At 33.3% G+C, this 24,610-nt stretch overlaps 2 protein-coding genes across 5 annotated transcripts; one reads left to right on the top strand and one right to left on the bottom strand.

The window, feature by feature from the left end:
• Positions 1 to 10,087: 10,087 nt before the first annotated feature.
• On the top strand, positions 10,088 to 17,136 carry LOC131021242 (uncharacterized). Of its 4 annotated transcripts, none has more exons than XM_057950350.1 (16): positions 10,088 to 10,259; positions 10,824 to 11,228; positions 11,373 to 11,458; positions 11,756 to 11,910; positions 12,170 to 12,234; positions 12,392 to 12,580; positions 13,394 to 13,445; positions 13,973 to 14,176; positions 14,300 to 14,430; positions 14,568 to 14,757; positions 14,917 to 14,976; positions 15,055 to 15,309; positions 15,476 to 15,734; positions 15,803 to 16,008; positions 16,466 to 16,516; positions 16,729 to 17,136. In XM_057950350.1, the coding sequence occupies exons 2-16, from the start codon at positions 11,158 to 11,160 to the stop codon at positions 17,017 to 17,019; spliced, it is 2,265 nt and encodes a 754-aa protein (XP_057806333.1). In that variant the 5' UTR covers positions 10,088 to 10,259; positions 10,824 to 11,157; the 3' UTR covers positions 17,020 to 17,136. The 4 variants fall into 4 exon arrangements, with proteins under 4 accessions (XP_057806333.1, XP_057806337.1, XP_057806335.1 ...); XM_057950354.1 differs by having other exon boundaries at positions 10,790 to 11,228; XM_057950352.1 differs by having other exon boundaries at positions 10,088 to 10,318.
• A 1,083-nt stretch (positions 17,137 to 18,219) lies between these two features.
• On the bottom strand, positions 18,220 to 19,123 carry LOC131023329 (uncharacterized). Its single transcript, XM_057952873.1, has 3 exons — positions 18,895 to 19,123; positions 18,522 to 18,731; positions 18,220 to 18,422 (listed from the first exon to the last, which is right to left on the bottom strand). Exons 1-3 carry the CDS (start codon positions 19,121 to 19,123, stop codon positions 18,220 to 18,222), a joined length of 642 nt encoding a protein of 213 aa, XP_057808856.1.
• Positions 19,124 to 24,610: the final 5,487 nt, after the last annotated feature.

Below are 24,610 nucleotides of genomic sequence, written 5' to 3'. Positions count from 1 at the left end.
GTGTGTAATCAAACTCAATTTCATCATCTTGTGAATAGTCAATTTTCTCAAACTCCAAAATCAAAAATAAAAAATTGTTCAAGAAGCATGAGAAACGCCCCAACCCATAAGATTTTACACACAACTAAAAATACATATATTTTCAGCTCCTAAAATTGTGTTTAATTTGATGGATAAATTTATCATTGAAAAATGATGAATAACAAAAATTTATGCTTTTAAATGTCTCATTTCTTTTACAATATTTGACATAAAAGATAAGTTCACAATTTTTCTTTCCTTATTTTCACTTCAACAATGGATAATATTATTCCTCCATTTTTGAGTGGATAATATTATCTATCCTTTAAATGAAAATAAGGAAAGAAAAATTGTGAACTTATCTTTTATGTCAAATGTTGAAAAAAGAAATGAGACATTTTGAAAACATCAATTTTTGTTATTCATCCTATTTTAATGATAAATTTATCCATCAAAATAAACACATCGTAAATAAAATCTACAAATATCATATACAAATAAAGCAAATATAGCATGCGATGCAACCTTCTCTAATCATCACGCATAAAATAAAAAAGGTCTTTATAGCCATAAACTCATGTGTTTGTCTATTTTTTTCATTTTTAGATTTTCTAGACCCAACAACTATTCTTGAGTTCAATAACCCAATTAATGAACTGATTAGAATAAAGTATATTTAAAGTATTTCCACTAATTAAATCTACTCAAATGTTCTTATATTTAATCTATTTCTCATTAGAGATATCGAAAAAATGTCAACAATTTTCCACGCGTCCAAAATATGGACTTGCAAAAGATTTAAAAATTACGAAATACATAGATGATTCTCTAACTATTTTCCAGTAATGCACATTGTCTTTTTCCCATTAATTGCTCTTTCATTCCCTCTTCTTCAACTTCGTGTCCTTCGTGCTAGTAAACATTAATAAGAAAAGAAGCAAACTAAAGAGAAAAGATGAAAGTGTATGAGAAGCTTAGTAAAAATAAGAATAGAATACCTGTGGTTACAAAATTAAATATAGGTTGTTAGCAAAAAGTTTTCTATTAGAGAAAAAATAGAAGGAAAGAATTTGAATTAGCCGAAAAAAGCACCTGAATCGAAAAGAGTGACCAAATATTTTATATTAAAAAATAGATATATACATATACAAATGTTGATAAGTTTTGTAAATTTTGGAGAGTAAATATATAAATGAAATAGATACATACACAGAGCTTCTAGACTCAAAAGCAGCATACATCCTCAATCGTGTCTCTAAAAAACTAAGAAAAACATGAAATTCCAAAACATTCGATTAAGAAAAATAATATTCAAGCGAATCAGATTCATGATAGCAAGACAAACCTTAAAAATTATAGCAAATTATTTGTACGTATAAATTATAGTATAAATTACAGAAAGAAACATTTATATATCAGCAAACTCTTTTATTTTCTGAAAGTTGGTACATCAACGGTTAACTAATTAAAATAAATCGCAAGAAGAAGCATTTAACACTAAGATTATCTAAAATATTTAATTCAAGTGAGTCACAAGAAGCATTATTACATCTCAGCAAGATTATCAAATAAATCACTAAAATTAATTGTAAACTACCATCAGCCAAAGTAATTGAAATACAAAAGTAGACAACAAAATCCACGATCGACTATATATTAAAATATTTTAAATCGGTAGTCATTGAAATAAAATTATATGCATATAAAAAAAAAGAATAAAACAAAATACACTTATTTAATAAAGATTTATCACAGTAGAGTTTTTCTACCTACTGTTGGAAAAGGTGTCTCTCCAAAATTCCGCTTCACTGCCGCATCAATATTTCTTTTTTAAAAGAAAATTCTATTACTGAAATAATTTTATTGAATATTTTTAAAAATAAGTAATAATAAGGATTAAATAGAGTAATTATATATAAGTTATATTTTAATATTTATGTAAAATATTAAAAAGTATTTTAATGAAACAAAAATAATATTATATACGAAGAAAAATTTATTTAATACACACCTCATGTAAAAGAAGGTGATATGGATAGATCGACTATACTATAGTAAAGTCTATATAAAATATAGATAGATGGGCATTATTATAGAAAATAAAATTGTTGGGCGTGAATCTCTTGATTATGATGAAAAATTAAAATGGCCGAATTAAATAATTCGAGCTGATATAATAATTTATAAAATAAAATTATTTGCTAAAGAATTAATTTGGACCAAAAAGAAAGAATACAACCATAAACGATAAACTCAACAATTAAAAAAAAAGGAATAATTAAATAATCTAACAATTAATTTAAGTATAAACTATGTATAACAATAAGAAAGAATCCCTAATCTAAATCCATCTATACGCCCAAATTTTAGGCGGCACCTTCTTCTTCTTCTTCTTCTTCTTCACTCCGAATTCTCGTGTGGAGGAATTAAATGTGACAATCATTGACAGGACCAAATTGAAGCAGATAGAGGTGGATTTAAAAAGGTGTTGTGAGACACTGAGAGAAGAGAATAGGAGGTTGCAAAAAGAGCTTCAGGGATTAAGGCGTCTCAGCCATTTTACCTGCAGCTTCCGGCCACCACCCTCCAACCATTTTTCATGCTTCTTCCCAGAAGACACCTTCTTGATCATAGCATCGCATCTCTCTTGCCTATCGCTCATTCCTGCCTTCTACATCAGCAACTGCAACACTGAAGTCTGCCACTCTGCCTCCGTGGCTCCTCCATGGGGCATATCGCTCATTGTGTAATTTTTCCTAAAATAAGTTAGAGAAGTATGAAATGGTAAATGAATGTGATTTGGTATTTATAAATTGTCAATCCGGATGTTTTGTTTGTAGCAGTTTGTTACCACTTTTTAGTAGTGGGTTGCTGCAGTTATTTGCTAATTGGCGTGGGTTGTTCATTCAAGAAACATGGTGGTTATGGAATGCAGAAGGGATAAAAATACGATGGAAACTTGGTATAATGCGGCGTGGAAAAACTGAATAAGAAAGAGAAGATTTAGCGGTGTAATAGATATATAGATTTGCCCTTTGTATGTTATTTTATTTTCTAAATTGCCACAAACTGTGTTTTCATATAATAGATAGATTACGGGTCAACTTGTTAAATAATACTTCCTTCGTCCCATAAAAATGTGCTAGTATGGGACGGTCCCGGTTTTAAGAATGGGTTCGTGGTAGAAAATACTCATTCTCAAAGATAAAAACAAAAAAATAGCCATACAAACTAAAACATATAAATAATACTCATTTTTTGAAAAACTTGACACTTATACCCTTACAGAAAAAAGAATTCCCAAACAAGCACCCTTTCCCTCCTCCAAATTGCAGCCTCTTCCTCTCTCTCTCGCTTCCCCTCCACCGATTCCCCCCTCTGCCCAGCTGCACCGTGCTTCCGCCGCAGCCTCCTGCCTCTGCAAATTGAAAATCAAACACAAAATATTTATCTTCAAAACCTAGAAAGTTTCTTCTTCAATATTGGGTTTCTTTAATTCGTACTTAATCCGGTGGTTTGAAAGGTATATTAAGGTCTTCTATACAATAGTTATTGTTATTAAAACTATTTTTATGGTTTATGAACAACATTTTTGAATTGCAGTTGATATATTTCGAAGATTCGTGTGTTTGTTCTACATTGCTCGAATCGCGAACTTCGTTCGGCATGCTCGACATGTCAAGCATGTCGAGCATAAATGGGATATGAACAAATACATGACATGCTCGACCACTTGGAGTCGAACATGTCGAGCATTAAGCATTTAGAACTATTGCTCGACATGCTTGACTTATCTAGCATGTCGAGCAACGTTTGTAAGTCGAGCGATGTAGAACAACGACAATTACTCGACATGCTCGACAAGTCTCATGTCGAGCAAAGTTTGCAAGCTGAGCGATATAGAACAACAACAGTTGCTCGACAAGTCAAGCATATTAATTGTGGTATTTTACATTATGACATGTTTTATATTATTTTACATTATGACATGTTTTATATCTATTTATATTATGACATGTTATATATTATTGTACTCCCTCCGTCCCACGAATCTTGACACATTTGGATTTGGCACGAGAATTAAGGAGTTGTAGATTAGTGTTTTACGTGTGTAGCTAATAAAATATAAAAGTGATAAAGTAGGAGAGAGAATGTAATAAAATTGATAAAATAGGAGAGAGAATGTAATAATTATTACCCAAAATGGAAACGTGTCAAGATTCATGGGATGGCCCAAAAAGGAAAACGTGTCAAGATTCGTGGGACGGAGGGAGTACATGTTTAATCCGAACCTAATTTTAAATTTTGGTTTGGTTCGGATCGAATATTCAGATTTCGGATATTTTGCTCACTCCTACTTTAATTTAGAGTAAATAAAACTTTAAGACATTTTATTAATTATAACTGAGACTTTGCTTAAACGTAAATAGATTTTTCATAAAATCAAATAAGATTTGATTTTTGGCAAGTAAATGAGACTTTATTTCATATGTAAATCAAATAAGATTTGAAAAAGTTTAGTGCCCAAAATTACCAACAAAGTATAACTGTGTAATTAAAAGAATAATGTTGGGAAGAATGTTATCAACAGAATGTTAATAACATTGACACCAACACGCAGCGGAAAATAATAACACACAGGAATACTTTTTCACGGATTATATAAATAACCCATGAGTGCCTCAAGGCTAAAAATACTATTTTGAACCAACAAAGAAAAATACAGATTTGGATCTCTTGGAGATCTATCTTTACAGAATTTTTGCCTAAGACAAATCAACTTATCTACTTTCTGCACTAGAATGTCGAATCAACACAGAACCACAACACCATGCTACACTCCAATGGCCTTGTACTTCAACTCTTGCCCTTGACCTCCTGTCAATACAAAGTGAGACTTTACAGATTAGCTGCCTAAGTCCCCCTTCGCCAAAGCAATCCTTGAAGAACCTGTATCACGTTTGCAGCAGGAATGTTGAAACAACACAGCCGAAATACTCGGACAAAACAGTCTGCTACGCTCCAATGTCCTCGATCTTCAACCCTTACCCTTGACCTTCCGTCAATACAGAGTGAGCCTTTACAGATTGGCTGCCTAAGACTCCTCCGTCAAAGTAAGGTTTGAAGAACTGGTGTCATGTTTGTAGCAAGACAAAGTGACGAGTTGGTTGTGAGCGAATGTTAGGTCGGTGAAAATGCACTTCCAAAACGTAAGGATGAATGAAGCTTCTTGCTGCTTTTATAGGCCTTCATGTCGTGGTTAGTTTCATCCACTTCCCACTTCCAGAACCTTCCTATAACCGCTGCAATCCATCTTCAAAAACTGCTAGTCGATCAGTCTGGAATGTTGGTTGAAAGATCATGGCTCCTTAAAAGTAGGAACAAACACCCCACTACTTTGGACCATGAATCATCGTCTTTCCACTTATTGAAAACGTGGTCAACAAGCATAAAACCTTTATTCCACAACCAAAGAATAATAAAACGTAAAAGAAAGGTAAAGATTAAATATATACAATTACCAATGGAAAGTCAAAGTATGAGTCAAGACAGACTCTGGAATGTTGGTTGCAACCCAAAAATGCTGACACCATGAATGTTATCAACATTCCACCCAACATTGAAAACACGTATGTTATCAACATTGGTCCCAATATTGTCGGAATCAATATTGACTCTAACAAGATTTTTTTCAAGAGCAAGTACTTTAAGATGTTTTATTTGTAAATGAAACTTTTGCTTGAAATAAATAATATTTTTTTATAAAATCAAGTAAAAATTATCTTGATAGAAAATAAAATTTTAAGACTTTTGCTTGAATATAAATAATATTTTTTCATAAAATCAGATAAGAATTTAAGACTTTTTATTTGTAAATGAGACGTTTACTTAAATGCCAATAATATTTTTTCATATTCTTTCCCTTTTCCAAATATATAAAATATATTTGAAATGCAAGTGTGTCTCAATATGAAATAAAATGACGCGTCACCAAAATATATCCTCGAAAGAAAAACATAAAATCAATTAAGTGGTCGTTTGGTTCGAGTTGAGGAATGGAAAGGGAATGAAATCAAATAAAGGGGTGGAATAGTAATAATAAGCATTACTTTTATTGAGTGTTTGGTTTAACAATGAAAATGAATCATTAGTAAGAGATTCCCTTTCTTTTATTTCCCCTCTATTATGAGGGGTAACAAATTGGGTGATTGAATTACCCCTAAGTAAGGGTAATGGTTACCTTATTATCCAAAGATTCCAAACCAAATAATGAGTAATGGATTCAATTAATTGATTCTCTTTCCAACCTCCAAAAACACTCAACCAAACATGGGCTAAGACTTTGTGGTACAATTGACAAGATAGTGGTTTCTAGAATTAGAGATCTCAGATTTGATCATCAGCTTAAGTGTTAATTGGTGTTACATGATAACTTACTTTATGAGGGGGGGACCACATGGTGTAAAGAGGCTGCATAGGGGTTACATGATAGCCTACATGATTTTTTTAGTTTTGATTTATCCATTTTTCATTTAAGTTTAATTGCATAAATTTAAATCATACAATTTACTTCAAATTTAAATTGCATTAATTTTGAAATCCTAAAAAGTACATAAAACTTAATAAAATAAAAACAAATCCTAAAAATTACATAAAACTTAATAAAATAAAAACAAATCCTACAAATAATTATTCCGGCCCTAGAGGTCCGAAACGTGCCCAAACATGCTCCATCAAATCATATTGGAGCGCGGCGTGCAACTGCCTATCTCGGAGAAGGGTATCTTTTTGCACATATTCCTCGAAGGAAACTGGGGTTGCTCGACCACTCTCCGTTGAGTCACTGCTAGATCCCCCATGTCCCGCGTCGTCATCTCTCCAAATGGTTGCTCCTTCACATTCGTGTTCCATAATCATGTTGTGGAGAATGATGCAACACAACATGATGTCCCTGAGCTGCTCCATGTACCAATTACGCGCCGGACTGCGAATGATTTTCCATCGAGCTTGAAAGAATCCAAAGGCACTTTCGATATCCTTCCGTGCCGATTCTTGCATCTTCTTGAACCTCGTCTCCTTCTGATTGGTCGCCATCGATGGACTCTTGACGAAACAACGCCATTCTGGATATATGTCGTCGCACAAGTAGTAGCCCATCTGGTAGTAGCGATGGTTCGCCCGAAAGAGCACGGGCGACGCCGTTCCCTCCAACACGTCAGCGAATAGAGGCGACTGGTTGAGAACGTTGATGTCGTTGTTCGAACTAGCGACACCAAAGAAGGCATGCCAAATCCACAGATCGTGGGATGCAACGGCCTCCAAGATCAAGGTTGGCTCCCCTTGATCACCACGAGTATATGCGCCATGTCACGCCTTAGGGCAATTCTTCCACCCCTAGTGCATACAATCAAGACTCCCGAGCATCCCGGGAAATCCATGTCGCGCCTCGTGCATCTGAGTAAGGCGTGTGATGTCCTCCGGCGTTGGACGGCGCAGCTAATGGGCTTCGAAAGCCCAGATGACAACTTTGTAGAACTTCTTGAGGCATACACGCCCGGTCGAGTCGGCAACTTTGAGATACTCGTAAAAAGTATCCGCACTGACGCCGATGGCTAATTGTCGGATAGCCGATGTGCATTTCTACAAAGGGGAGAGAGAGTCCCGACCTATTGCATCAGTGTTCATCTGGAAGTAAGTATCTTCACCTTGAACATCCTCGACGATGAGCAAGAACAGCTCCTTCTGCATTCGAAAACGCCGTCAGAAAAATGTAGGTCCATACGTCGGATTGTCGTTGAAGTAGTCTTGCATAAGACGTAGATGGACATTCTCACGATCATGGTGAACGTAAGACTGGGGACGTTTCACACATCCCAGTGCCGACTGAGCGTAGATGTGAGCAAGCAATTGTTTCTGCAACTCTATTTTCTCCATGATCGCGTGAGCTACACCGTCGGATGAATCAGATGAAGTATCGTGGTCGGATTCCGCCATTATCGGAAGGAAAAAAGAAGAAAATATTGAAAGGTGTATATTGAAAGAGTGAAAGAGGAGAATTGTTGAGTGAAGAAAGTGAGGAAGAAGAAGGAGGAAAAGAGAATATAAAGATAAGAAAAAAAGAAAAAGAAAAAAAATTCGAACGGTCGAAATGGCACGCAAACCGAAGCAGTCAAAGCTGCCTTCAAAATTCAAAATTTGGATTTTCTATTTTTTTTAAATGGCGCGTCCTTTCATCAATGGGCAAAAGGGCTACACGTTAGAACGTGTAACCCTCGTGTAACAAGTGGCTGCATCGGCTTACATGATAGCGGCCTTACACAAGTAGGCCACTTCGTGTAAGCGACGCGGATGCTCGCACGCAGTTGGATTCGTCCCCGTATAGAAAAAATGACGTGTCAGCAAACCATATCCTCAAAAAAAATTATTTTTGCAAATAACAAAATGCTTCTTTAAAGATAATCAACATTCTTATAAACAATCCCCTCAAAGAAATCTATATCTAAAGTGTGGCTTTAAATTGTGGACGGAGGGAGTATAATATAAAAGAGGAGTTCAACGGCTACTTTTTCCCGCTATAATTTAAATTTACAATTATTTTTTAAATTTTAGTTATTAACTACATTTCATCTTATTTCTACTACATATTCGTGAAGAGCAGTTTTTATTTTTTCAAACTAAACTTCTTCTTTTTTTTCTTTTTTTACTTTTTTCCTCTCTTTTTGAAAATCATGCAATTTGAGTAATGATAAAATATTCAATATGTATATCAAATTAAAGATTACGAGATTACCTTTAATTTGATACTCCCTCCGTCCCACGAATCTTAACACGTTTGGTTTCGGCACGGGAATTAAGGAGTTGTAGATTAGTATTTTAAGTGTGTAATTAATAAAGTATAAAAGTGATAAAGTAGGAGAAATAAGGTAATAAAAGTAATAAAGTAGGAGAGAGAATGTAATAAATGTGATAAAGTAGGAGAGAGAAGATAATAATTATTACCCAAAATAGAAACGTGTCAAGATTTGTGGGACGACCAAAAAAAAAAAAACGTGTCAAGATTCGTGGGACGGAGGGAGTATATAATAGGTATAAAATATTTTTAAGATAATACAGATATTGAAATTTAAAGTTTCAAACTACATTATTTTCTCTCTCATCTCTCTACTTATTTTTCTTAAATGATCTTATTTCATTTGATTGATTCTATTTTATTTTCGTTATATACTTTATTTATTTTTTTCAATTTAGATTTTATTTTATTTTCTTTACTTTACCTGTTTTTTGTTTTTTGATTTTATCTTATTCTTTTTTGTGCATAACATGTTTAAGTAAGATTTCATAGATATAATTGTATCTTTTTTTGCTATGATTTCATAGATTTTTTTAGAACTTTTAAAATTAAAAAATAGAATAAATAAGCTATGTTAATTTAATTTTTTTAAAACAATATTTTTTAAATTTAAAATATACTCATGCATTTATTTTTATTTTTGTGTATTGAAAGAGAAATAAGTAGGTATCATGTTTTGTGTTTTACATGTTCTTTAATTATAATAATTTAGAATGTAACAAAGGTGAAGGAAAATATATTGGTTCATTATATACCTCTTTTTTAAAATAATTTTTTTGTATTAATTTTAATATAACTTTGTAGATGAATAATTTATTATATATATATATTAAAAATATAATTTCAAATATATTTTTTCATTTATGTTTGTGTATGGAATGATTTATTTATTTATTATGACGTGTAATAATAATAATGATAATAATAATAATAATAATAATAATAATAATAATAATAATAATAATAATAATAATAATAATAATAATAAGTACTGCTAATTTTATCAAATAATTTTCAATTCTTTAATAACTATAATTACCACTACAGTTTATATAAAATTGAAAATTTAGGTTTTTAAATTTGAATTTTTATTGAGTAATTGATGTTTGTTATTATTTTTTATTTATAAAATATATTTATCATTTTTTTATGTTTTGATTATGTTGGATATTTATATTTATTTAAACATGTCGTTTACTAGTTAATAATATAAACAAATTTGCATGGAAGGAACACGATTTTCTTCCAAACTGAAATCAAACACTACGTGCTATTACGACTCTTGGACTCTCGTCTCCTCCTCCACGCGCCGCCGAGATCAGACCATCGCCTCCGGACATTGAAATCGTAGCAGCAATACGGTGGAAGGCAACCCTCACATTGCCAGGTTTTGAACGGATTATCATTATTTTTCGATCATTAAGATCAGCGTTATCTGACAGAAATGTGAGTATTTGGATGTATGCTTTTGCTCTTGCTCTCTTTTCTTTCTCAACCTTGCAAATAATTGTGGACAAGGCATAAATTGTTGGCTTGAAAAGGTGCATTCTTTGTTCTATTTAATTTCATATATAAAGCAGGAGAAACGCAATAATTATCTTCCACGGCTGGTTTATTTGGGGATTAAATTTCGTCATGTCGAAAGAGCTTTTGTAATCATTAACTATTTATCATTTAGAGCGCCTTATTGTTGCTTTTGGATTCCAGCTCTTGTCAAGCGATCCGGGCTTCATACATTAATTAGCTTTTTTAAAAGAATTAGGAACATTTGGACTGATGCTCCCCGTATGTCACATGATTGAAAATGGTTTGACATTATAGTTATTGTATCTTTTGCAGCAGAATAGTTATGCTTTATTAATCAAACTGTTATTATGTTGCTATGGTTCTGATGAAGCATTATGTTTGATTGTCTAGAAGCCTTGTGGTGAAAGTGCTACTTTTGGTGCAGAGTCTCCTCTTATAGGAAGTATGCTGCTCTGTGTTGAGACACTGCAAATATCTTTTCTTCAGAAACCAAGCCTGCATCAATAAAAGATTATGGTTTGGGTTCAAGGAATTGGAAGAATGCAGATCCCCAGTACAAAAAGTCACCATAAACGCCAGTGTTACTGCAGTATCACTAGTGCACATACTCCTGTTTCTGTTATCAGCATCAACGAACCCTGAATTTGGACTTTCCTGATGCGAAGCCTTTGTCTCCTCAAGTTTGCTGAGCAGTGGAAGCAGCAAACAGTTGATCCCACCAATCTTGGGACTCTCTGTATGATAATTTTTAACGGCCAATGTTGGAAGCTGTACATGAGATTGCCATTTACATTCACCGATTTCACAACCTCGACTTGTTTCAGCAAGGGTTAGTATGGCATCTCCTGATTTCTTGTTCACTTTGTTTTTTTTTTTTTTTTTTTCAAGATTCTTTTGGCTACATTTGTTAAGGACTCACACACCCTTTCTTATGTCTGTATGTTCCTTTTTTTTCTCTTCTCCCGTTCATTAGATGGTATCAAATCAAGGTCACAATGAGATGGGAGGATGAAGATTATGGTTCTGTGGGTACTCCAGCAAGAGTTATTCAATATGAAGGTAAAAATGCTAAGAACTTATTCAGTTAATTGAGTGATTTTGTTTCACTAAACAAGAATCTTATCCTGCCTAACTTGTTCTGTCTTTTGCTTGGATGGCAATCAACATGCCATTTTATGGAGTAAAACTTCAACCTCACATCTTGCCAAAACTGAGTTACTGTGCAACTTCTCTTTTTGAGTAGTGTTTAAGTCTTTTCTCCTTTTTGAGTAACTGCAGCAATACTCATGCTTTTGCAGTTTAATGTTTACCGAAATAAGAGGAAGTGAGAATGATATAGTTTCTTTATCTGAACAGCTCCTGATTTGGATTCTGAATATGTGCATGGAATATGGAGAATTGATGATGTGGACCACAGCTTCTCAACACACCCTTTTCGAATTAAATATGCAAAGCAGGATGTTCCGCTGTCAATGATGGTCACATTCAACTTATCACCTAGTACATTGGAGGTATTATTTTCATCATTTTGTGGGTGTTTTTAGAGTAGGCTTACTACTTTATGGGAAACAGACTTAGAAGAAAATAATAACAAGCAATTGCATTGACCTATTTGTGGAAGTTTATTTTACTTTAGTAAAAGATGCCAGTAGTAATTATGTCTTGAAGGAGATTTAACTTGGATGTGAACAATTTCAGTTACCACTTTCATGGAATAGCTTCAAGAATATCTGTGAAAGAAGTTTTTATTTTATTATTTTACATTGCCAGGTTCCATCCACATCAGCTGTTATTCTGACTTTTGAGCTGCTGTACACTCCTGTGCTGGAGAGCAGGTTAGCAGACATAATTTGTGATTCTAGTATTTTATGAAATGTCATAAGACATGAAATCTATCTTCTCTTAGTATATGCTGAAAGAAGGAGCTGGAATACTTACATTCAGTGAACTCTACCAAGGTTTTAGTTTCTATCATTTTCTGGGCGTTTGTAGGGGTTATCTTCAAGATTCTCTGGATAATACTGCTTCAGTGCATGAATTTAGGCTCCCCCCTAAAGCTCTTTTGGGTTTGCATGCCTATTGCCCAGTTCATTTTGATGCTTTTCATTCTGTGTTAGTTGATGCTACTGTACATGTGAGCCTGCTGAAAATGGATTGCACTTCCTCACCGAAGGTACCCAGGTTTGTTGGAATATCCATTTTCTTGAAATAGGACATGTCCTGCTATTGATTAAAAGACAGTCTTGTTTCTAGCAAAAGAAGTTGGTATCGGTGTATGTATCAGGAACCCAGGTGGCTTGGTGTGAACAAGACAAAATAAGAATAATTGTCTGCAAATCTCTTGATTTCCAGAGGTGTTTCAGGATAATTTTCTCAAAACTTCTCACTCACTGGGGAAGTAGAATACAAAAAATGCAGGAGAAAGCAAGGCTGAAGGCTATTCATCACTTCTGTCAATTGATTCTATAACTAAAGTGAACTAGAATCTCCAAATGCGAGCAATCAGGAAGAATACAAAACTAAAGAATAAATCCTAACATGACCCTGTACGGCTGTAATTGTTCTCTGCAAAACTGAAGTAGGAAACTCATTCTTGCTAATCCGTTGCTAGTGTTGTTGCAACTCCACCAAATTTAATTTTTCTTAAAAATCTTTATATCTTCTCACAATATGCTACAAAATGTATTATTTATTTGTCTATTATTATAGTTATTGTTATGGTGACCATCACCATACCATCATTGTCTTTTTGGTCTAGGACCTGGATGAATAAGGTAACTTATTTAATATCCACAAATAAGTATGAAAAAAGCAAGGAAGAATTGCACTCTGGAAACTGTAGCGGCATAATGATGAGATTTCGTATTTGTTCATTATTACTTATGGGATTCTTTGCATTTCAAAAAGAAAAACTCTTCCAGTCTTTCTCCAGGTTTGGTCTTATGATATTGCTAAACAATTTTTAGAATTACAAATCTTATTTTCTTCTTTCAGTGATCCCACTGCTATCAAAGAGGATATCAGGGAGTATGACAATACAAAGCAGGCATGTTTTGGCCTATCCTTGATCCCATGATTCATGTTGGATTTTCTTTCACTCTCTTCTACTATCATTTTTTCGTTTCTTTTCAACACAACTATAATATAAGACTCCTTTTATGCATTAATTTTCTATAATTTGTCTTGCCATCATCTAGAAGCAGGTTATGTATACATATGGTTCTTTTTCTAGCATAAGGTCATATGTTGTAGCGAACATGTTGGTTTTGTAGATTAACTATCTAGGTCCTTGATATCAGCCCTATACTCATTGTTTTAAGATTATACTTTTCCTTTGAATTTGTCCTATACAGAGTGCTTTTGATGATAGCTGGTGATGCTATTATAGAACATTAATCAAACAATTTGAGGTGTTAATATTTCCTGTTGACATGCAACATTAACTCTATAACCCTTTAATTTGCAGTTGCCATTATACGCCAATACCATTTCTACTGCATATAACATCATAGGTCTTCTGGTTAGTTTGTTCTTGTAACATTGTTGTTAGTTTTTGTTATTTGTTCTGAACAGGTGATGCTTGTACATGCACTATCATGTTCTAGTGGCATACTATTGGAAGATTTACAAATGCTTGGCCAGGCCATCAATCAACCAGTTGATATGGAAGATATTACTTCTAGCGAATTATTTGGTTCCTCACCCAGATCAGATCAAGAAATTCCTGATGCTGAAGTTTCAGGACATATTTCAAGCAAAATCAGAAAATTTTCTGAGGTTTTTCAATGATTTAAGGCTAACAAATCTTTTCCTACACTACGATTCTGCTTCATTCATCTCAAAATGCTTATATGTTTACATTTGGAACCTTCATAAACCAGTGTTCTATTCCTTGAACAGAAACTAGATGGTGAAGGTGACTTTTATAATAACAAAACTTTTCAGCTATCTGAGGTTAAATTACTTGAATTAATTGATTTGCTGGGCGATCAAGTCTCATACTTATGGAGCATATTTTTGAAATTTCACAGGTTTGCCATTTATTCCTAGTTATTTGAACAATATTGTTTCTGATTCTTGCTATGCAACACTACCTCTAATTCCATCACCTAGACTGGCTAATGTGTCAGGCTATTAATTCATCAAGTGATGCTCTTTACCTTTCCAGGGCTAACAAAAGGAAGATTCTTGAATTTCTCCACACCCAGTGGGCTATCGACCGGAAATCTGAATGGTCAATGTGGATAGTTCGCACTAAGGTTAAGATGCCCGAGCAATATATAGGCTGTTGGGTTGATGAGTCTTCTTACCAGCCTGTGCAGGGTAGACCTGCCATTCCACAGAAGATAACTGGTGATGTAATTGTGCCACCCCTTTATCCCGCTGCATGATATTTTTGTTCCATAAACTAGAGATGTCAGTTTTTCCTCTTAAAGCATAATACACTTTTTTGTTATGTTATATATATACATACATATATATCTATATAAATATATGTTTGTTTGTGCTATGTGCAGCCTGCACAGACTGCTGCCAATCAAGCAGAGCTTCTTAGGCAGAGTATTGCAACGATGATGGTCAGTCCTATTCAATAGTGCTACGTACTCTCACTTTATTGGTTGGATATTGAACATGCAAGCATTGCTTCAGTGCAGATTGAGAATAGGTCTATTCAAGACATGCATATATATGGAGATCCATTACACGTCCCTATTGTAATTGTAGAAGAAGCTGTCAATGCACCTATGCGTGCAATGCGTAGAAACTCTTACTTCAGCCGAGTGGACCAGAATGATAGGAATGGTTTATTTCCTGGGTTTGACACTGACCCGGAAAACGCATTATCTGGTGTCAGCACTCGCCCAAATGGCCGCGCCCTGAAGATTGTAGTTTTTGTCCATGGATTCCAGGCACGTCCTATGCTACCTACTATGAAACTAGTAAATGCTTCTTAGTATATTACTCTAGCATAAACAAAAAACCGTTGCCTCTTCACTTTTCTCCCTTTGACATATGTTTATTGTTTCATGTATATCATAAATAATTGCTCACTGCAAACTCTCTTCATATGGACAGGGACACCATCTGGACTTGCGTCTTATTCGCAATCAATGGCTCTTGATAGACCCCAAGGTGGAGTTTCTTATGTCAGAAATTAATGAGGAGAAAACATCTGGAGATTTTAGAGAAATGGGGCAGAGGCTAGCAGAAGAAGTTGTATCATTTGTGAAGAAGAAAATGGATAAAGTGACTCGATCTGGTGTCTTGGGAACAATCAAACTCAGCTTTGTCGGGCATTCGATTGGAAACATAATTTTGAGAACTGCACTAACTGGTTAACACTTGAAACCTTACTCTTACCTATTACTTCACATTTCTTACTGTTATTGTACTCTCTAGCAGATAGCATTATGGAACCATATCTGACATACTTGCACACATATCTCTCTGTCTCTGGCCCACATCTTGGTTATCTTTACTGCTCGAACTCGTTATTTAATGGGGGTTTGTGGCTCATGAAGAAACTCAAGGGCACACCATGTATCCACCAGCTCACTTTTACTGATGATCCTGATCTCGAAAATACGTTCTTGTACAAACTATGCAAGGTGCCAGTTCAACTCTAACTTCCTGTTTGGTATATTCTTACTGCCTTTTCATCCAAGAGCAACGAGTTATCTGAAATTTTTGTGCTTTACATGGGACATTTAACGCCCGTCAGTACATGATGATACTTAATAGTCGAGTATAGGCTGCCTTAAGTTATAGCTGTCTGACTGCTACAGCTTTTCAGATGCTCGTCCTATCCTTGAGTTGTGCTTGGTTGCAAAGGCAGCATTCGTGATTACAATATATATGGGGCAAAGGAACTCCAGCACGTCATTTTAGTGTCGTATTTGTTATGCATGTGCTCTGAATCTCGAATATAAAGTTCACAAGCTATCAATGGAAGAACTTCACATTAAATCAACCTGGTTCTGCTTGTTATGATGTCTGAAACAAATTATTTTATGCATCAAAATCTCATTCTTCAGTGTTCTGACACTTTTTTCCCCTTGCTTTCAGAAAAGGACTTTGGAGAATTTCAGGAATGTTATTCTGTTGTCTTCACCTCAGGTAGTTCTCCCACTCCGCAAATTTACAACCCGACCTCTTGATTTCGTGCATCCATCTTCGCAAATGTTTAGTTTATGTTAGACATAGTTTCGCATGCCTGCTCGTATGCGTGAAACAATCATTGATTTTGGTATAAGAGATATGTGGAAAAGGAAAGAAGAGTATATTTTTCATTGCAAAATCTGTATAATGTAGGATTGCAATTTTGACAGGATCGCTACGTTCCATATCACTCTGCTAGAATTGAGATGTGCCCAGCATCTTCAGGAGACCAGTCGAAAAAGGGGAAGGTTTTCTTGGACATGCTAAACGAATGCTTAGACCAAATACGAGCAAGGTCCTCAGAGCCTCGAGTGTTCATGCGCTGCGACGTCAACTTCGATCTGTCCGCGCAAGGGAAGACCATCGATACCATAATCGGCCGTGCTGCTCATATTGAGTTCCTGGATTCCGACATCTTTGCCAAGTTTATAATGTGGTCCTTCCCAGAATTGTTTCGATGATCACCAGGTTGTTGTTGTCTCTGTCTCCCTACACTACCATCAGTGGTAAACGTACAAAAAAAGCATCGGAAAGGCTACACTATTATTTAGATTTGCACGCAGTCATTTTTGAGTTCACCACATCCTTTTCATTTTGTTGATATATTTACTGTTCAGTGTAAGATTGAATTTTGATTAATAGTTCATATTATAGTGGCTATATATAATCATGGTTCGAATTTTCTTATTCTTTTTATTGAAATTTATAATTTAATAGTTTGAATTGTTTTGATTTTGTAGCTATTATTGAATGTTTGTTTAATTATCTCATTAAGAAATTAAATTAATTAATTTCTATAAGATATATCTTCAATTCCTTGATATTCTATTACATTATTAGAGAATAATTTAAGTATATGATATATGAATATGTAGGCATGTAAAGGAAGTGAATTTAGTTAGGAACAATTTCTTCTTCATTTTTATTGGCGAAAGTTAACCCATATTGATTATAAAATAAATATAATTTTTGGACTTATCGTTTGAGCTTTTTTCTGAAAATATCTCACGTAAGCGAAAACGATATTATGGACAGAGGAAGTATTATACGTCTTAGATTTAATTAACAAATATTTAAATACCTTTAAAAAATATTATCTTTGTAGATAAGATTGAAATATTAGTTGTGGAGTTTACGGGTTGAAAACAATGAGAAGCTTAAAGAAAGAAGTCAAAATTTATGTACAAAAACGTCAAAAGAAAATATTTTACTTAAATAACCGGCGGTCAGAGGCTACAATCAGAAATAAGAATTCTGACAATTGATTTATACATTAGCTCAACTTTTCTAGTATCTATGTTACTATGTATTCGAATCTCGTAAACATATTTCGTAAAGTGATTCGCTTGTATTTCTATTATACATTGCTTTGATATTAGTATTAGTAACAGCATCCACAATGCTTGCACCCATAGTGGGTGCAATAGAATAGGTCCCACTTCTATTGCACTCACTCCAACAATGGTATTGCATCCACCCGGGTGCAATAGATTTTAATTTCATTTTCTCTTTACTTTTATTCTTTTTTCAATTTAAATTAAACAACTTCAATTTTAACAACATAAAATTCATTCAACTAAAAATCCAAACATTACAAATAAAATTAAAAAAACAACAAATATTTAAAACATCCAACTTTCGAAAAATTTAAAGCCGTCGAACTACGGGTCAACCGGACCAAAGCGTGCCCATATATGCTCAACCAAATCGTCGCGGAGGCGAGCATGCAATCGTGCATCCTTCAAGCTTGCATTCCGTGCCAAATAGGCGGCGAACTCCGGTGGTGCTCCGGAATTGAATTGTGTTTGAGGAGTAGAACTTGGTCCCTCGCCGTCGTCACCGTCAAAATTACTTGCATTTCCACCTTCTTCCTCAATGATCATGTTGTGCAATATGATGCATGCAAACATGATCGAACTCATTTGCTCCGCCTTCCACAAACGCGACGGTCCTTTAATTATACCCCACCGAGCCTGAAGAACACCGAAAGCTCGTTCCACATCCTTCCTTGCAGCTTCTTGCATCTCCTTGAACCTCCGCTTCTTCTCATCGTTCGAAAACTGGAAGCTTTTCACGAACACCGGCCAATCCGGATAGATGCCGTCTGTTAAGTAGTATCCTCGAGTGTGGTGAGAATTGTTGGCGAGGAAGTGCACAGCCACTTCATGCCCCGCTAAAACATCGTTGAATAGCGTGGACTGGTGGAGCACGTTGATGTCGTTGTTGGACTAGGCTCCCCAACATTCCCGGGAACCCATGGCGGGCTTCGTGCATTGCAGTGATGCGTTGCACATCGGCAGTTGTTGGCCGCCTCAAATACGTGCCGCCAAAGATACGAACGACGGCCTTGCAGAATTTCTTCAAGCATTCCAACGCCGTCGACTCTCCTATACGGAGATATTCGTCACAACAATCAGCAGAAGTTCCGTATGCCAATTGTCGAACAGCGGCAGTGCACTTCTGGATCGGGGAGAAGCTTAAGCGGCCAACAGCATCCTGACGTTGTTGGAAGTAAGGATCGACTTCTAGCGCATTGACAATGCGTAGAAACAACTCCCGGCTCATGCGAAATCGACGGCGAAAGAATTGTGGCCCATAAACAGGATCGACGGCAAAATAATCGCGATGGAGGCGCTCGCCACCACCTTCACGGTCACGACGAACCACTGCCCGCTTTTTCGTCGGGCGTGGTGGAGGTGGATCGAACCGATATGAACTTGCCACTTGCATAAAATTCACAGCACATCTCATAAAAAATAAATCGGGGGCTTGAGTAGGATCGGGAAGAGGAGGAAGTTGTGCGGGATCAACATGAACTTCTTCGTCGGATGAAGAATTTGAGGAAGAATTATTGTTGGAAGAATTGGTGGATGAAGACATTTTTTTTAAGAGTGGAAGAGAATTGGTGGATGTGTTTGTGATTGAGGGAAGGGGATATATATAGGTGAAAAAGGAAAAAAAAAAGAAAAAAAAAAAATCGGCCGAAAGACCGTTGAAGGCAACGGTCAAATGACCGTTAATTTTTTTTTTTTTTTTTTTAATTTCGGAAAGGGGCGCGTGTTTACACGCCCCCTCCTTCGCTCCCACAAACCACGAGTGCGAAGCAACGCCCCCCCCCCCCCCATCACACCCGGGAGCGGCAACGGCAGTGGGTGCGATAGGCCGGGTTCGATCCGGCCATCGCACCCACCGCTGCGGATGCTCTAAGTCAACTAATTACTCCAACTCAAGAGTTTTTTTCCCTTTGGGTTTTAGTCAATAAGGAAGGTTCCTCATAGACGAGTATTCTGTTTTTTAAGTGGTTAGTTTTTCTGTGTGTTTTAGCTAGTAAGGTTTTAGTATGTGTTTCTATGCTTTTATGAGTTTGTTAGTTTTTTCTTTTCCTTTGTTTCGTTAATAACATCGCTAAAAAATAATGGAACGACACATGCAAGGCAAAGCAAAAGAGAATGTACTGAAATTGCTCATTCTCAAAAGGAATATATATATGTACAGTTTGTTTTCCAATCCAGCATTTTCCAACCAACCAAGCACAGCTAGGACATGCATAATTTCACCCTTATACACATAAGCTCTCCCACAAATTCCCAAAACTCAAACCAAAAGATCCAAATGAGCTAAAAAATATGAAGAAAGAGCTCATGAACTACTTGCACCACAACGTCCATATGAGGAACCCCCAACCAGTCAGTAGCTACGCACTTTTTTGCCTGTTGGGCAGCCTTTTCCAATACACACACATACATATATATATATATATATATATATATATATATATATTCATTAAATATAAAAAAAATATATATAGATATAATATATTAACACACTCACACACACACATACATATATATATATAGGGGCGCGCTCCAGTGAGACCCCCTATTTTTCGTGTAACATGAGTACAATAAATAAGACATATCTTTATATATATAAAAAGCAAAGTAAATGTAATTTAATTCAATTGCAAGGATATAATTGGAATTGGAAAAAAATACATCCACTAATACTAACTGCCGAAAATAATGGGGGGGCAAAAAAAACTGAATAAAGTTTATTACTATCCAATTTTTTCGCTGTCATTTGGAAACTCACTTATAATGAAATCAAAGCAATTTAAAATTCGGAACTACATTTTAGCATGATCTGTCAAATGAAAATTTCCATTCATGAATGAAATGAAATAGGATAATTTTGTGCTTTTCAAATTTTATTATTTTCTTAATCATAGTATTTTAATTTTTTAAACTGTTCATTTATATTTATTTTTGAAAAATATGTGGAGTATGTAATTTTTAAATTTTTATTTCTTTATTCTTTACACAAAACACATCTTATTATTTTTGTGTGGTTTCATCTAAGATAATATACACACACACACACACACACATATATATATATATATATATTAAATTAAAGATCAAGGAAATTTATTTAATACAATATATATTGAATCTGAAATAAATAAATATATAAAATATAATGATATAAATTCAACAAATTAAATGTCTGTTTATTTATATATTTTTATCTAAAATCGAACGTGTTTAAACTTTTCAGAAAACTTTTTTTCTTCTTATAATTTTGTCTTTTTTTTCCTGATATTTTGATTATATTATTATGCATTTATATTTATTTAATATATAAAATTTATTAATAAAACAAATAACATTACTATCAAAAGACATCGAATTATATATTTGTAGTTTATGTTATGATGGAAATCAGAAAACAATCATACATTATAACAAGAGATGTTGTAAATATTTTTTAAAATGATAATATTGTAAATATTATGTTGTTTATTAGTATTATTTTAAATTGATAAATATTAAAAGTTAACTTTTAATATTATTATATCTTAAATCCATACTCCATGTGCATCACGCATGTGGTTATGTGATATATATATATATATATATATATATATATATATAGGGGCGCGCTCCAGTGAGACCCTCTATTTTTCGTGTAACATGAGTACAATGAATAAAACATATAATACTAATGAACAAAACGTATATCTAATGAACAAGATGTATATAATGATGAAAAATAAAATTTTAAAAATTCGTAATGAATAAGACATATATACTGATGAACAGTGTCGTATATACTGATGAACAATGCAGTATATACTAATGAATAACAAAATTTAAAATATTCTGCTCCCTCCAGGATTCGAACCCTGCGAAAAAAAAATCACCCTCCAGATACAATATCAACCATAGGATTGATAAAATAAACGCATCAGATCGTGCCCTAGATCTCACTAAAATTAGGGGGTCTCATTGGAGCGGCCCCCTATATATATATATATATATATATATATATATATATATATATAATATAGGGCGAGGCTAAAATAAAAATCAAAATTAGGCTATAAAATAAGAATCATTGTAGGCCCTTGGATTTTCTTTAATTAGCGGACAAATCTTCATCATTATTTCCTTATGTAATTAACGCAATATTATGTATTAGGGTAGACAAGTAATTTCTGAATTTTAATAACTATCTTTTCCTTAAATAAGGGAATTACGTTTCAGCCAAATCTGAATTAATTACATACATATATACATAACATTCTTTTAATGTAATCAATGATTCCAAATTTTAAGAGATTGCATGATTAATTTTAGGATATGTTTCATTTTTAATTTCTTCAAAATTAACGTTAGAAACATAATATCAATTTTATAAAGATAATTCAAGATATCAATTTGATAATATCAACTTAACGTTAAAATAATTCATACGTAAACAAAAAATAATTCGTACGTAAATAAAAATAATTCGTACGAAAATAAAAAATAATTCATACAATCAGAGAGTTAAAATAATTCGTACGAAAACCAAAATAATTCGTACGTAAATCAAAAATAATTCGTATGAAAATCAAAATTAATTCGTACAATCAGAATGTGTTTTAATAATTCATGCAATCAAGTTAGTAATTCATACTGCCATATTGATAATTCACAACATATATCAATAGATTTATATATATTAATAATTCACAACATATTTAAATATAACTATGATGCCTACGAATATCCAGCCAACCAATTGTAATCATAACAAGAATTAAGTTTCCTTATTGACTGTGCGCAATTTTCGGAGAAGAGTAGTTGGATAGATAGCGTCAGAAACAAAATCACAAAGATGCCCTTTGCTAATAGAAACGTATGAATTATTGGTTAAATAGCTTCGAATTAAATTAATTGGTAAATCAAGATCTTGGCCGTCCAACTACTACAGATCTATGGTTTAAATTAGTTCTTATATTATAGTCTAAGAAGAGTTTTCTGAATAGCCCTCCCCTATATATATATATATATATATATATATAAACGGAAGAATGTGTTAACAGATTCATTTTTAAAGAAAATAAAATCAACTAAAAGGATATAATTGAAAGTTTATAATTAATTAATTAAACATATAATTGGACATTTACAATTAAATTATCTAATACACAAATAGCCAATAATTTTATATCATCATACACACAATACAAATACTCCGTCAAACTAAATTCACGTGTTTTTTTGTTTTTAAAGGAAAAAAATTCACTCATCCAACTTTAAACGAAGCCACTTTAACCTATCGTTTTTCTTCTTCTTTTTATTTTCATAGATAATTTTCTTCTTTGCGTGTAAATGAGTTTTAAATAAAATATTCAATATGTTTATTAGATGAAAATTTATGAAAAGAAGTTTCAATTGATATATGATATGTATAAATTGAATTTAAACTGAATATTTGTAATAGTTTAAATTTCCGGCTCATTAAATTATTAATAAGAATTTCAAATTTGAAAGTAGTTATAAAAATTTCACATATTTTAAAATTACTTCCATATTATAATCATAAAAAATTTGTTACTATTTTACTCTATATAAAAATGAACAATGAATAATTTGTTATTAAAATAATTAATATTCTAAAATAACTATAAATGCTTTACTTAAAAAATTCAAGTTTTGAAGAAAAAAATATATATTCTTTTTGTTACTTGTGGACAATTATGTCTTAATGTATTGTATGTTTTTCTCTCAATTGAAATTTACTTTCTATTTTTGTATATTTTTTTTTAAAAATAAAATATGCAATATGTAATTATATGTCTTAAACAAAAGATCATGAAAATCGTTTAATTTGATACATGAAAGGTATAAATCAATTTAAAATGAGTAAGTAATGACTATTAATAATTTCTCTATATATACAATTTCTCAATAAAACCTTTATATATATATAAATATATATATATATATATTAGTTTTTTAATTAATTTTATAATTAATTAAATTCTTGAAAGTTGAGTGTATTGAGCCACTTAAGCATCTTTTTAATATTTTGTAATTTTTCTCATCGTTATTTTTTATTTATGACATTTCGATTTTTCGTATTATGTTGTCCTATTTATTTACATTAAAAAATTGTTAATATAACAAAATGTTACTATTAAAATTATAATCACTGCGCATCGCGCGGGAGTTATACTAGTAATACTAATGAACAAGATGTATATACTGATGATGTAATACCCCGTTTCCCCGAGCTAAATTTAGAATTTATTTTCGAACTTAGATTTAAGATGATTCACGCCGGATTGAGAAAAAGAATTTATTTTTAATTCCAACAAAAATGATTTACAAAAACATTTGTAAATTTAGTTATTGAATTTATATGCATTGCATATTTATTTAATTTAGCATTCAAGTATTTTCACGAGCTATTTATTTAGTGAACCCTGAAGTATTATTACAGTCCCGGTATTTTATGTTCCTAATAGCCATCCTATATCATGATTATTTTTTTCATACATGTCACAATTAAATCCTCTTATATCTTATCAAATCATCTTATATCTTATCAAATTCTTTTGCTTTAGTTGTCCACTCTCTTTTGTTTCCACTTTCTTTTGTTTTTATGCTGTCAAAATTCCACTTAGCAAATCAGCCAAATCTTTCACACAAACCTCTCACCGTGGAGCTTTTCCCTTCTTCAATTAGCTTTTCAACAACAAGCTCATCATTTTTCTTCTTT

Source organism: Salvia miltiorrhiza, chromosome 4 (assembly GCF_028751815.1).
Source record: "Salvia miltiorrhiza cultivar Shanhuang (shh) chromosome 4, IMPLAD_Smil_shh, whole genome shotgun sequence".
NCBI lineage: Eukaryota > Viridiplantae > Streptophyta > Magnoliopsida > Lamiales > Lamiaceae > Salvia > Salvia miltiorrhiza.
This window is presented reverse-complemented; position numbering and strand designations above follow the sequence as displayed.

Coding starts and splice junctions, on each gene's coding strand:
- LOC131021242 (XM_057950350.1), top strand. CDS start 11,158: ATGTTGGAAGCTGTACATGAGATTGCCATTTACATTCACCGATTTCAC. Junction 12,581..13,393: donor TCCTCACCGAAGGTACCCAG/GTTTGTTGGAAT, acceptor TTCTTCTTTCAG/TGATCCCACTGCTATCAAAG. Junction 16,517..16,728: donor TTCTGTTGTCTTCACCTCAG/GTAGTTCTCCCA, acceptor CAATTTTGACAG/GATCGCTACGTTCCATATCA.
- LOC131023329 (XM_057952873.1), bottom strand. CDS start 19,123: ATGAGCCGGGAGTTGTTTCTACGCATTGTCAATGCGCTAGAAGTCGAT. Junction 18,732..18,894: donor ATTCTGCAAGGCCGTCGTTC/GTATCTTTGGCG, acceptor ACGATGTTTTAG/CGGGGCATGAAGTGGCTGTG. Junction 18,423..18,521: donor TGTTCTTCAGGCTCGGTGGG/GTATAATTAAAG, acceptor TTGAGGAAGAAG/GTGGAAATGCAAGTAATTTT.